At 36.6% G+C, this 15032-nt stretch overlaps 1 protein-coding gene across 1 annotated transcript in view; it reads left to right on the plus strand.

Moving 5' to 3' along the window:
* Positions 1 to 15032, plus strand: part of SCAPER (S-phase cyclin A-associated protein in the ER) — a gene marked incomplete at its 3' end in the record, with an annotated part of 113450 nt that overhangs the window by 23355 nt on the left and 75063 nt on the right. The window contains exons 5-10 of the mRNA XM_010193279.1: positions 1725 to 1825; positions 3152 to 3268; positions 4731 to 4891; positions 12108 to 12370; positions 12819 to 13043; positions 14514 to 14684. Of these exons, the coding sequence (XP_010191581.1) occupies positions 1725 to 1825; positions 3152 to 3268; positions 4731 to 4891; positions 12108 to 12370; positions 12819 to 13043; positions 14514 to 14684 (1038 nt within the window). The remainder of the gene's footprint in view (positions 1 to 1724; positions 1826 to 3151; positions 3269 to 4730; positions 4892 to 12107; positions 12371 to 12818; positions 13044 to 14513; positions 14685 to 15032) is intronic.

Here is a 15032-nt window from a genome sequence, read left to right on the forward strand (position 1 = left end):
ACTTTGACAGTGAAGAATTTGCAAAACAGCAGCACTTTGTCGTTAGTGTTTTTCCTAATACCATAAAATTATGCCTATATTTTAAACGCTGCATCTGAAGCTGGCATAAGTTTTCATAGAATTGAAGCTTCACTTATGGATCTTTATTATTTTCAGCGTGTTGACATCAGAGAGTACAGTATACGTTTTTCTTGTCTTTGAAAGAGAAGTTATGAAAGCTGCTGTTTCTGATTGGTGTGGTCTTGAGCTGTCTCCTTTAGAAATGCGTTCATGTGCTTTGCTGGGTGAGAATTGAACTTGTACGTTTGACCAAACTGGAAATGAGTAGATACAGTGAATAATTTCTGAAAGTTAAGGATTTTTTTTATCAGAAACAAGACTTTTAGTTCCTTACTGTTCAGCCATTGGCATTTCATCTAGGAATTTCTTCCTGATATAGTGTGAAGTCAAGTGAGTTTTATGTCTTTTCATAACAGTTAAGTTTGTTTGTTAGGACCCAACGCATTATCTACAAAATTCTAACTTCTTAGTGAAGATTTTGCAATAATGTGAATAAAACTTGAGCAAGCCCACGTCATTTCCGTCTGTGTACGTTTAATCCTACCCAGGAGTTCTGGGATGGACTAGATGGCTCATTATATCCCTTCCACATTTGTTATTTTATGATGATGTGTAAAACTTTCAAGCCATAAAATATGTTCATGACTATAGCTTTTGGTGATTAACTCGCATAAAAATGTGTAAATTCTTCAGTAACTCTGTATAGTTCAGAAGTGCTTTTTAAAATGGTAAAAAATTTAATTTGCTTGTAATGGTGAAGAAATAGAATCTGGATATTGGAGTTGTAAGATCTGGACGTGTAATTACTCCATAGACGAGAATGTGCCATTAAAGACTTCTTTTTTCACTTGCTAAGGTATGCGAATCAGAGGAGACAATTTAAGCTTTGCATCTTGCAGCTTATCTTGTTTATTTCTCAGTAAGTTTGTCGATTGGTGATTTTATAAAGCAAGTGGAATGCTGCGTTCTTTCTCTTTTTACCTCAAAATATCACCATGGGAGTATTTTGATTAAAAGCTGCTTTATTAGTACAATAGTGCTGATAATCTCATGTGACAATGGAATGTCTGGTATTAATCTGAACACAAGCAGACATCATTTGAAAGTCTCCCCGTAGGAACAGGATACGCTTTGCTGATCTTCAGAGGCATAAGAGCCATTTATTTCTAATACTAGAATCCCAGGATTCTCCAGAAGGAGGTCCCTATGTTTGATACAGTTTTCTTTGTGTAGCTTTGTGTATATTTACTTCACAAACAGATTAATCGTGACATTTTTATTCTCTCACAGGTCTGTCAGGTTTTACAGACAGTTTTGCTTATTTGACGAAGTACATCCAGCATATTTTAAAAGATAACAACTCTGACAAATTATTTTCTTGTCAAATATTGCTATTTTGTCTGTAGATATTGGTGCTTATAGAGACTTTAGACAATGTGCTTGTTTTTTGATAGGATAAATGTTTTAAACCATTAGGGTTTAAATGCTTCTTCCCATAAAAATCTTAACTATCTGGGCTTTTCTCTTTCTTTCAGTTTATTGTTTGTTTGTTTTTATGCGAGAGCTACAGACTAGTAAACTTCCTACTTTCTCTTCAGTTCCTTTACTGGGGGGTGGGGGATTGTTTCTTAAACACAAAGGTTGATGCAATGATTGCTTTTCAGGAAGTCCTGATGATGCTTGATAACTATGTAAGAGACTTCAAAGCCTTGATTGACTGGATACAGCTACAGGAGAAGCTGGAAAAAGCTGATGCTCAAAGCAGGTAATTACATTTATATTTTTTCCGATTTTTAATCAAATAGTATCTCATAGTAAACTTAATTTTGTAGCAGAGATTCAGCAAATAGAACCAATTTTAATATCACAAAGGTAATTTTCCTTTTGGACAGAATTGGTGTAAGGACAGAGAGGGGATTTTTATCCTCCTGGGTCGTGTTATCAGTGAAGATAACCAGTGCTGGCAATGGTAAAGGATTTGGAAGTATGGGATCAGAAAGGTAGAACTGATTATGTCATTACAGTTTGTGCCTCGTGTTGAATTCGTGCCTCAGTGCCTAAGTTTTAGCTTTGAGAGGTAAATGAGAAGTAAGGTTTTGCTGGTACAGAAGATGGGAGACCTGTAGTATGTGTGGAGTGTTACACTCTACTTCTTCCTTTGCTAGGTAGTGAGTTCAATCACTCATCTGCCTAGATAGAGGCCAAAAGCAGACCAAATGTGGAGTTATTAGTTGATTATAGGTTGTTAATCCTGCTAGTAGTACTGGAACCAATTAAAAACATAATTTATGCAAGTGCATTTCTGAATCTGTCTTCACCAGCACTGGGTTCTACAAGTTTTATTTTGTTTTTAGTTGACAGTTGTAATTTTCAGGTAATCCTGTAGCTTCAGGAGCAGGAGTGAAAAGCAGAAGAGGAAATCGCATCAGCTTCAATGAGATGCGTAATGAAACTGCTGCCCTGGCTTCTGCCTCAGACTTTGTCTGTTTGGCTGAGAACATTTTATGTTGGTGGCAGTTAACTTAAATCAACCTGTTCAGTTATCTTTGCAAGTATGCCTTTATCAGTAAGCATTATTGCTGAGAAAGCCTGGTATGTCAGTAGTATAATAGGAGGAGTGGATGGTGATACATCTGAGTTCTAAAGGTTTTTTTACACACTGGAGATATTTGATACCTGTATTAACGAAAGCAGCATTTGAACTGGATTCAATGCTCTGTTACACAGGTTAGGAAAAATATAGGGTATCTTAAATGGTTGTGGTCTTTTATGTGCATTTTTATTGTCACTAGTACTAGAGGATATTTCCAGTCCTAGCCCTGATCTGTTTCTTTTAACTGGTTGGTTTGAAGTTTGGTTGCACGCTGACATTTAAAGTAAGCATTGTAGTGTTGAGAGTATGCATTATTATTATATAGGTCTGGCCAATACCATTTGGAGTTGGTGTAGAAAAAATTGCTAAGATGCATGAATAAATTCAGCAGTATTCATTAATAATTAGAGCTTTTGTTGGTCCTGTTTTTCTGTTAAGATGATAGAGAAATAGTTATTGTGAATTTTATTTTTAAACGTTTCTTTCCTGAATTTGCAGACCTACTTCATTAGCCTGGGAAGTAAAGAAAATGTCTCCAGGACGCCATGTGATTCCAAGTCCATCAACAGATAGAATTAATGTGACATCAAGTGCTCGAAGAACTTTAAATTTTGGGTATGGAACCAAATAATAAGTTTATTAAAGTTAAAATAAGGATTCATTTGAAGCAGAGTTCATGAATATGCTGTTTTTCTATAATAATCAATACATAGTTTTGCTGTTTATTAACTCATATTCAATTCTTTGCATTGATGAAGGAAAAGCACATGGTCAGTAAAATAACATCCTATCAAAGACTTAATTTTGTACTTATGTCATTATATATTTAATTATTGGTTATTCTAAAGACCTGAAGATAAAATACAATGAGTATATTTCATGTTACCCATTTAATACTCTCTTCCCACTATGTAATAAAGGTCAAAATGTCTGTAGTTGCATTTTAAAATTCCCAGTGTATGCAATGTGAATGGCCAACTGAGTGTGCAAAAGTACATATAGGTCAAAAAGAGCGAATGTGAAGTAACATAATGATTCTGATGAATAGCAAAATTGGCACTAGTTTAAATATAGAGCATGTTCTATATTTCAATAAAGCATCTTTTACTAGGTAAAATGAAAGTGGCTGTTTGTAAGCAGTTCAACAAAAGTGTGCATAAACACCAGTGTAGAGCGGCACTGGCTGGTGCTGTTTCAGTTCTGACGAGCACGTGTGTGTCCAATTGAGATCCTTCTCAGAGTCTTTTGTTCAGGTTTGTTGGAGTCTAGAGCACATTCTATATTGTATCATAAGTGAGATGTAATATTAGAATATTTGGTCAGTACCTCTGTGTATTGAGCTCTCTTGAATTTTGAATATCAAATACGTCCACAAAAATACCACAATGTGTGTGTGGTGGAAGAATTGCTCCAACAGTAGTAGTCTTCGTAGCTGTATGGATTGATACCTACCTGACAGCATTTGAGAGGTGTCTGTTTAAATGCATGATTATGGGGAGAAAATATGCACAAGTGATCAAATGAAAAATTGAAATCTGGTGGTTCTTCTGTTTTTATTGGAGCACAAACAGCAGCTCAGCAATAAGGGTTTAGACATACTTGGTACTATGGAATTTTTTTACAGAATGCTAGGAATTACTAGGAAAGGAACAGAGGACAGAAGAGAAGGTGGTGATGTACCACTGTAGAAATTCACAGTGAATGACTCGTACCTTTGGTCATCTTCATCTCTTTCCAAAAGCGATGTAGAAAAAGTAGAAAAAGTACAGAAAATGGAAATGGGAAGAATCAGAAGTAGCTAAGAGTATTGATGCAAAGTTTGGAGAAGAGATAACAAGAAGAGTATGAGAAATAAAATCACACCCCACCTGCTGATTTTTTACTGCATCCTTGTTTCTGTGGTTAGATTTACTTTTTTCATGACTTCTTGTTTTATAGCAGGTTCCAGTTTTTGGTACTAGCTCTCAGTATGAATCACTGAACACCAAGATTAAGAAGAGAGTGTCCTGATAAAGTTTCCTAATGAACCATTCTGTTATTTGATTAGACACTAAAAAGAGCTATGACTTTTGTTTAGGAACCCTGCAGTGACAATTTCTGCGGCGCGCTTGGCTCCTTCTGGTGTAAGTTGGGCTGATAAAGTAAAAGCCAATCATGGAACTAAAGCTGCCAGTCCTGAGCTAGCCACAGCACAAACCTGTCTGCCACCTCCAGCACAGAAGCCATCGCGGAAAAATGGTAAGTCTCTAAGTGGCTTCAGTTATTTTCCCAGACTCTGTGGTGTAGTGGTTCATATAGTTAAGTGTGATGACTTATTTCCAACCCAAAATTAAGTACAATTTTGCAAAATACAATTTTAAAATTAAGTATAGATATAAAAGATGAATGCAGCCGTACGTTATCATTGTAAGTTTGGGACAAAGTTGTGTTTCCACGTGTAGGCAACGTTCCACTGTATTTCCACTAACTGGAATTTGATCTGTTAGAATAACAGTACAGAACACTTCAAGAAATGAAGCCACAAACTGATAACCTAACTGACTGCAATTGGGAATGGTGTAACAATATAAAGAATGATAGATGTCCAGGAATCTGTAAAAGAGCTCAGGGTATTTTTTTATGTGCCCAGGGACACGATGTTACCAGAAATGTGCAGAAGTAACAACTGATTTTTTTTTTCTTTGAAGAGAAGAATGACCATGTTCTCCTTGCAGAATGCTTGATGTTGGGGTCTTTTTCTTCTAGGAGAGATTAGTTGTAGTTATTAAAAACTTTACCTTTTGATTTATAAACTTAGTTTCTTTGCATACACGGGAACCCTGAGATTGTCTTTAGAAAGGCATTTTTTCAATTTCTTTTTTTCATGTGTGGTCCCAGATGACTTTCTGCAAAATCAGCATGCAGGACTTAGAAATAGTTCTTCTAACAAAAAAAAAAATAAAACCAAATCTTTATAACTTCTTTAAAAGAAAAAGCACTGTAAGAGAATGAGTTAATTTAATGTAGTTTCATGTTCAACCTAGTAGAAGTCATTTATAGAGGTTTGGAGACTTGTGGTGTATTATGGAACTAAAATACTTTGTCCAGGTGCCTTGCAGCTCAACATAAGTGAGTTCAGTAGCATGAGGATTCTTATGCTTAGAAAAGAACAATCAAAACCATACTCTACAATTGATTGGTTGAATGGGAATTGATTGATGCCGTTTTCTTGAGGGAATATTGTGCTGTGTATAGTTGCAGTTAGCTGATTGGAGAACAATAGCAGTTTGAGTTTTCAACACTGTAGCTGAAAGTGTAATTCCACTTTTGATTTTTGTCAGCAGTTGAAGCTATTCATAATGAAATCTTTATTATTATTATTATTATTGCTCGTATTAAAGTGACAGACTCCTGGCTGTTGTTAAAATACCTTTATTAAGGATTCTTGTGTGTATGGAGAATTTATTAGCTACACAGGGAATAAAACTCATCTGCACTTCAGTATGAATAACACATTAAGAGGCTGAAAGGAAAACAAAAGACCTTATCCTTACGTTTGTTTGAGGCATTTAAAGGGCTGAAGAGTCAGTGTTGTGCTGAGTCTTACTGGCTGTTACCTGCAGCTGATGAGCTCCAAAAAGAGCAAAACCACTTAGGTCCTGTAGTACTGGCCTGTAAGTAAGTGTTCAGTAATTTTCAAAATCAAGTGTATTATGCGATTCAGACTTGAAACATTTTGTTTTAAGAAATAAGAGCCATTCCTTCTAAAGGCTTTGTTTATTCTTAAGAGTCTCTTAACTCTGACATTCAGCACTGGAGAATTTAAATTCTTTTTCTCATGACTGAATTGTCATGTTTTGAACAATTAAAATTCTCTTCAGAAGCCTGTCACCCTTTGTATGAAGGCTGGAATCACTTTGGTAAAATCAAATTAGCCTCACTGGCTGGAGCAGGAGAGAATCTGTGAAGTTTACACAAAGTCCCAGAGGCTCTTCACATGCATTATTGAAGTAGATAGGAGGCTTCTGTATCACTGCTCTGCCTGTCCACCAGCTAAAGCATGCACAGCTGTTAGGTACGGGAGCCTGGTGAGAGGGAGTGTTCCTCCTGCCACCCTCTCCAGTGGTCTCTTGCCCCCCAAAAGCCCGGCTGGGGCTTACAGGAGCAAGATTTCTCTGTGATTTCCAATAGCGTGATCATTAGGTCTCACAATAGTTTTGTGAAGTGGACAAGTGGTATGATACTGTATCTGTTTCATGGTTGATGGAATTTCCAAATTTAATTAAATTAGTCCTTAGGGAGAAAGAAAATGCATTATTTTTCAATATACTACTTTAATATTTTTTTTCTGGATGCATAATTAAATGAGGTGAAATAATTTTATCTCATTTCCCCCATTAAACTTAGTTACACACAATAATTTAATGAATTTTTAAAAATTGTCTTTCATGCTTCAGTGTTTTCTACAATATGAAACATAGTCTAGTCTTGTTGTCTGACCAGTTTAGGGCAAAAGAAAAGATTGGTGTAGGTGAGAGGCAATAGCCAAGCATGAAATTAATTTGTAGGTGCTTGGAAGAGATGATACCATTTTAGTGTGTATTAAGACTGGATGGTGGGTGCTTACAATTAGAGTAGTTGTTTATTGTTTGGACATAACTTAGGAGGAAGGGCAGTCAAGAACATGTAAACTCAGAATACGAAATGTTTTCTTCTGTTGCCACACTTAAAACCTAGTTTTATTAATTGTTATTTTTCCTGAATGCATTGCTCATGTCCATAGCTGTGAATGGATGTTCTTTGTAAAGTAGCTAAGACTTCAGACTTTGCAGAACATGCTGTCCTCTAAAGTAACTGTCCTGGTTTGGGCTCAGACGTGGTGGCATGTGATGTTGTGGAAGCACATAGAATTTCTGTGTATTGTGTATTTCTGTCATCGCAGACAGCAAAGGACAGTTTGTTCCTGGCTGGGTTGTCAGGTTATTAAGCACAGTTTCTGTTGAAAATTTTGCTTCAATTTTTTAACTTATTTTCTCTCAAATTTTTAAGTGGCCACCAAAAGCAGTCTGACAATAACACCTCTAAAGTCTTGCCTATTAACTCACCATCTCTTGTTATGGTTTACCACTTCTTGCACCACTACATTTTCTCTGTTTTGTGGTTTTTTTTTAGGTTGGGTTGGTTTTGGTTTTTTATTCGTTCTGGTTGTCATGTCTTTTGCCCTGTGACAGTGTTTCAGCTGAGTTCATGTGTCTAGATTTGCTTCCAGATTCTCAAGTAATCATAGTTTATTCTAAAACGCCTCTCAGATACATTAGTACTACTTTAGATGAAAAAAAACCAACTGTGTTGGAAGTTTAGTAATGAATGGGGAATGTCACATAGGCTTTGTTAGTATATTCCTTGCAAGTAAATTTATAAGAAGAAAATGCATCTCCTGAGGTAGAACTCCTAAGGGTTATGCACATACTAGATTGTTTTTATTGGTGTTGCCATTAAGGCTGCTTGGCCAGTTCTTCCAGCTGGAGTGACTTTGAAAGAGTAAGGCCCTGGTGGCTATGAGGGCCTCAAGACAAAAGCTGGCTTGTCACTTCTGGGTAACACCAAGAGCAAGCAGGGTCAGGGAGATTCAACTGAAACTAGAGAGTGATCAAGGTAGTCAGATGAATTATTCATTAACGGAACTCGGGGAGTAATCAAACCCAGCATGTGATACTTAGCATGTGGAGATGGCTGCTGGGCTCCATGACAAGAATTCCAGACTTGGGGAAAAATTGAAAGGAAGGGGTAAGGGTGATGCCCTACTGAGTATTAACTTTGCCTCAGATTAGGAGCTATGTGATCTAGTGTCAATGAACGTATTGGCTTTGCAGACTTTTTGTTAAAAACATGCCTGGAAATGACTGAATACTGGACTGATAAGTGAATTAAAATGAAAAAGTAAATCCTGTTGCACAGCTAGTTGTCAGATGTTGTGTCAGGTGGCATAAAACTGTTAAACTGAGTCCAAATATTTCAACAGTCTGACTGCATGCTTGCATTAAAAACTGGTTTGTATTTAAAGAATTGATCAAACAATATTCTTCCAAATACAAAACATGTATTTCTGTGCTGTTGAGATAATTGAATGGATCTTGAGTAATAATTACGAATCTGACAGCGAACAAATACAAATTAAAATTCTGATTCATTCTCTCATTTTAGAGTACTGAGAAATATGCCATGAAACAATGAATCTACTAGGCAAGGCAGGCAAGAAATTTTTGTTGGCAGTAGCTTCAGTAGCTATTAGTAAGGATATTAGTAAAAGATACTAGAAGATATTAGTTACTACTCAATTACTATTAAGATATGGATAAGATTAGTATATCTTATTATCTAGATGTTAGTAAACCTATCTTTAGGTAGTATCTCCCGACCTTTTTTAATGTAGAGAAGATGTCTTATGTGAGAGCTAACTTCAATTTTCAGAACAAGTGGAAGTGAAATCTTGCAGCAATCTTGTTTCGCAAATGACAAGGAAAAGGAATCTCAATCCAGAAGTCTGCTGCAGTAAAGCAGTGGAGGTTTCTTGGTTGCTTTCGGCAGTCTTCTGAACAGTCTCTTTGTTGTCTGTATATTCCTTGCCAGGGAAATGTCTTGGCGGAATTCTATCATAAGCTGTACACAGCAAAATCTTTGTGGTCCTACCAATTACACAAGTGAGCAGGGCAGGAAGGGCTGTGATGTGCAAGGGGCCTACGCAGACCTTGTTGTTCCACATATTCAGGGCATTACTCTGCACAGCCTGTGCGCCTGGGGCTTTCTGCAGTAAATCTGTTTATAATTCTTGCAGAATTAAAATCCTTTTCCCTGCAGTATTGTTGGAGATAAGATAGTCTCTGAGAAGGCAATGGCATGTTTAGGTCACTGGGTCCTGTAGGTAATATTTTTTTCCATATAAAGTTGAAGAAAGAAAAATGAAGCCGAAGTTGCTTACAGGAGTCAAATGGAAAGTCTGTGGTAAAGCGAAAAATATAATCTGTATCTTTTTGACTCCCGTTTCCCTCTCTAATCAGTGGTGCATACTGAAGCATGTGCAAGTGCACATAGAGAGAATGAACATGGAAAGGCTTTTTGCAGAGGTGTGCTGTCTCTGGTTACTGTCAGTACTCTGAAGAGCTCAGCTGTAGTTATTCACTCAAAGTTTGAAATTTTGCTTACTTTAAAATATACAGAAAATTTTTCTGGAGTAAAACAGTTTCAGCAGTAAAATATTGAATTAGCTTTTTGCATCTGTCATATTATCAAGTACTGCTAAGGTTTGTGAGCTATTACATAGTTAGTAAAAACAACTATAGCGTGAGCTGCTCAGCTAAGAGAAATTTCAGTACAGTCCTGTTAACTTCACTGATAACTCATGATTTACGCCAGCCATTGGTCTAGGCTGCTGTGTTCATCCTGAGATGTTAAAAGAACCCCGTAGTTAAGTGAGCACTTAATGTTTGTAAAACACTAGGTGCCAGGCGTAACAAAGTCAGTTCTGGTTTAGGCTAATTTCCAGTTTACTGGTTACTGGTGGTGTTTGAACATCAGTTCAGGTCCACCTAAAAGGTAGTTTAGTCCAGTAGGTGCGATGGTTTCATCTTTCTACTAAAATAACCTTAATTTTTATTGCCAGTTCTGTGACTGTCACTGCAGTGCTTTGTAGTGTTGCACTTCTGGTGAAGGTGTTTGTACCAGGATTTCCGTACTTGTTCTGGACTTGCCAGAAACACATGCCCTGTAGGAAAATTTAAAAAGTCTTAAGGATTTTGGACCATAAAAATTAATGTTAAGACTTGTCCTTTTTATGTACTGTAAATTGCCTTAAACATACATGTTCTAAAAGGAAGAAAAAATACTGTTCTCTCATCTCCCTCTGGGTGTGTTGACCTTCCTGTAGATGTTACTGGCAGTCCATAAGGATGGTTCACTTCCTGTAACCTAACCATCGTGTGTTCCTATGGAAAGCAAGTGGTATGTTTACAGAGTGTAACACTTATCTTATATTTTTTTAAACCACTTTATTTGCCTTTTAAAGATCTCTAGAACTGCAAATTTTAAGCCAATCTTAAAGTTGGTAATGTGCAATTCGTCATAATATACAAATCATTCTGTTTTCTCATCACCCTTGGGTGTTTCAAATGACGTTTTTTGACAACCAGCTAGACTCATATTTATTCTTATTCATATTTATCTTAGACTTTAGTGTTTGAAATCTGATCTTTATGCCTAAGCTACAGAACCATCCTTGTTAGTAAAAGCCTTAGAAATACCCAGAGAATGTTTTTGTTATACAAGTTCTATTGTAGTCTAGAGTTTTTTCCTCTCTGTAAAGCAGGCAGTTCAGTGTTGGTTTTTTGATTCTGTACTCCTCCAGTTAGAAATAATATCTGACACGCTTCTCGTCCTTTTATGTGAATGATCCTAAAAATAGCCTATGGCAAAAGCATATTGAAAAATACTGTAGTATTGAGTGCTCTGCAAAAACTTCTGCACAGCAAACAGGCACATGTGAACTTGCCTTTCACACTTGTGAGTTGTACCATCAGGTCTCAAAACAAATCGCTTACAGTCATTTGGAAATGTACAGGAAATTACATGCTGGTATTAACTGCTGACCACAACTATCTTGTATGTGGAGAAGGGAGTTCACCTGGATAGTCTAGAAATCTGACCACACTTAGGAACTGGCTCTTTAGGAAGCCAAATATAACTTTGAAGGCTGTTCAGGTATGTACCAAGATTAGATACCCAAAATGTTGATGAGCAAGTTGTATTTAACAGCTATTTAGTCATCAAAGTAAAATGAGGTAAACTACTCCTTTATTTTCTCCTTCGATTTGCAGTCCCACTGTAGCAATATTTTGCTATTTCCTGGAATCCAGGAAAAGACACTTTCTGAAAGCTGACACGGATTACTGTATTTTTATTATCAGAATGAAACAAATGGTAAAGGTAAAGAAAACATTTCTGGAAGAATAGTAAGCCACATTCTGGACAATACTTTCTACACTGAGATGTGCAATTATGTCTGTGCTTGTAGACATTTGCATTTTCATAAAAGGCCTCTAACATTACTGTTGCTACAAAGAGGAGGAGGAGGGCGAGTGTGGTTGCTTTGTTGGGCTTTACCATCTCATGAAATAGCAACATAGGCATGAAGAGCACAAGTGCACGTTGCCATTTTTCACGTGATTTTGTTTGAGTAGCTTAGCTTCTTGAAGTAACAGAACTGGTCCCATGAACAAAGTTGTTCAGTGTTTGTGAAAATGATAGCTCTCCTTGAAGTAAAAAGCTTTGCTAAAGAGCATTTAATTGATCTTTTAAAATGTTATTTTTAAAGAGAACATTTTTATCACACAACAGAGTAGTACTGTATTAGAAGTAGTTCATAACGCTTCTATTTGTAAGTCTCCCTTTTTTAGAACGGAGTGTTATATTTTTTATGTAGATCGAAAGGATGCAGAGGGCTGGGAAACAGTTCAGCGCGGAAGGCCTGTTCGATCTCGATCCACAGCTTTGGCAATGAAAACTCCTGTAGTTGCAGAATCACTGAAGTCTAAAGGTGACAGTGACAAAGAAAATGCCATTTCACCACCATCAGAGAGTAAGCATGGGAGTTCACTCACTGATGGTGGTGCCTGCAAAAGCATGGAGCTTGTACAAAAAGATCCTTTACATCAGTCTGAAGGTCCTCTTGCTGAAAGGGCTCAGGTGAGTACAGTTTTGAACCATCTTCTAACCTTAAAACTTGCAACTTTTTCTTTAGACCATTTTCTAGAAGTAGTGTTGTGTAGAGCTTTTATTCAGTAACCAGTTTGGAAAAGGATTTAAAAGTAATGGCTATTTCAGTTACATTTTTGGAGATGCTTTAAGGTGTTAGGACAAATAGGTAAGTTAAAAATCATTAGATGAACCTATATTTTACAGTGCTGTGGGCAGATTTCCCTTGTTTTCCAAAAACTCAGCATAGGGCACATGTTGTATATAGAAGACACCTGGTAGAAAGATCCAACTTTCGTAAGGTTATGAGCAACTGAAATATGTTATATACATCACTCACTATGAAGTTGCCAGGTATTTTGTTAAAATCCTTTTGACTCTAGTGACTTGAACAATCAATGTGTTCCATTTCATTAATTTTGCAAATATCTCTTATCAGTTCATAGCACACACCTCAGAAGACAATGGGAGCACTAGCACACCAATGCAAGAAGATTCCTTACAAACAGTTTCTGAGTTGCCTCCAGTTCTCATGAATACTGACTGTACTTCAGAAGCTATGCAGAGTGATGAAGCTTCCTCCGTGATCATTGATAGTATAGACGGGCACCAAACAGAAAAAGCTAAAACTGAAAGTGACATGGATCCCTCAGATATTTCAAATGTGAGTGCTGCCAGCTTGATAACAAATCTTATAAGTTTTCTGAGTAAATAATAAATGCGAGACTTAATTTTCTCATTCTGTGTTGCACAGTTTTTATTGTTAGCCTGCTGTAGAAATTTTAGAAAAGTCTATAAAGTATTTACTGTAGAAAAAATAATTTGTTGCACAGATGCTTTTCATTGTAGGATTTAATTCCAGTAAAGTTTCTGATCTTGAACTAAAAAAGTAGAAATTGATTATTTGGAATAGAGATCTGTACTCTCATTACTTTTTTAATGTATATGCTTGCCATATTTTTTCATTTCCTTCCACTATCAATAATTTAAAGTCAGAATTTAATGAGATTCTTACTCCAGTTTTGCTAATTATTTGAACTAGAAACAAATGGGATATCGAAGTTCTGTTAGAAACTAACGTAGACCTCTGCCTTTTAAGACTAGCTGAACTGCTCTCCTGGGTCTTCCTACGCAACTAGCAATTTGGATTAATGCCATTATTAAGCAACAGATGTGGTCAGGATTCTCTTCTTATGTGGCTTCCTGAAAAGAATGTCCTTTCTTGTCTGTGGAGTTTTGCAGGTTTCAAGGTGTCCCTGCTTTACTGGGATTCTCCGAGTGGTGAATTGCAGTAATGCTATGTAAAATCCAGGTTATGTTGTGTTTTGGTTTTTTTTTTCAGAAACTAGATTAAAATTCTGATTTGCAGAAGTTTACCTGTAAGTCGTTTTCCTTTGACATATTTTACAAACTGGATTCCTGCTAGGTAATTTCCAAGTCAACTATGTTTGGTTTTAGAGCCGATTTCTAACATCTCATCCATTAACACTGTTCCAGATTCTCAATTATTAACAGTTCAGGATGCTGACAGTTTGGTAGGGTCTGTGTCTCTTGTGAGCATTTTACTACTCCTGATTAGATTGCTTTGAACACTGATTTGTGCATTGTGACAGATGGTTTTGTAGCTGGAGTGGAAATGAACCAGTTAATACTGCACATTAGAGAAGATGACAGTCAGCATATTCAGGCTTAGATTCTTGTCTAGCTATCCTGTCATTTATGTTGAGAAACAGGTATAGCCTGTTCATAGTAATAACTGTGGTAAAACTTCCAGATACAATTCATCAGTCTGCATCTTTAAATTATACTTCTGTTTCTGTAGGTAACAGGAGGGCATGCTGGAAATGTTTTGGAGTATGCATTGCTTAGTCCCTAAGACTAGGCTCTCAAAAGAATAAGAGAACAATTGCCTTTGTTGCTTTTAATGGCAGTGTTCGTGTAATACATTTTGGAATGGTGTGAATGATAATTAATTTTTTAAGTGTATCATACAGCTATTAAATAGTTGCTAACAGTTTTCATGGGTTTTGTATTTCAGTTGAACAAAATGACATGTAATTCATATTAACTGTGTGGAAACCACTTATTTGTGCCTGCTTCTGATTTTTCTTTTCTGGTTTCATGTTTCCTACAGTCTATGGCAGAAGTCCTTGCTAAGAAAGAAGAGTTAGCAGATCGCCTGGAAAAGGCAAATGAAGAAGCCATTGCTAGTGCTATTGCAGAAGAAGAGCAATTAACGAGAGAGATTGAAGCAGAGGAAAACTATGACATTAATATCGAGACTGACAATGATAGTGATTTTTCTGTGAGTGTTTGGTTTATTTTAAAGTACCCCACTTCAAGCTGTCTCTGATGTCAACGGAGTATTGATATAGAATTTGTTAGTGTTTGGTTTTACATTATTGCAACCTGTTTTACATGCAAATAAAGGAAATGGTGTAATTAATAATTATACCATACTGTCTAAGGTGTATTTAGTCTTACCTAAACTCAGCAGCACAGTACTGCTGAGTGGTACAAAGTCCTCTGATACTGCAGTCATTATCCTGCTGCCCGCTTCTGTGTGCGAAACTACGAGAGCTGGGACTTGTCATTTTCATTGTTACCATGCAGGAGCTGCTCTAGGTGAAGCACAGGTCTCCTTTTCTGCTAT

The sequence above is a fragment of the Mesitornis unicolor genome, unplaced genomic scaffold, assembly GCF_000695765.1.
Source record: "Mesitornis unicolor isolate BGI_N332 unplaced genomic scaffold, ASM69576v1 scaffold2371, whole genome shotgun sequence".
In the NCBI taxonomy this organism is placed as follows: domain Eukaryota; kingdom Metazoa; phylum Chordata; class Aves; order Mesitornithiformes; family Mesitornithidae; genus Mesitornis; species Mesitornis unicolor.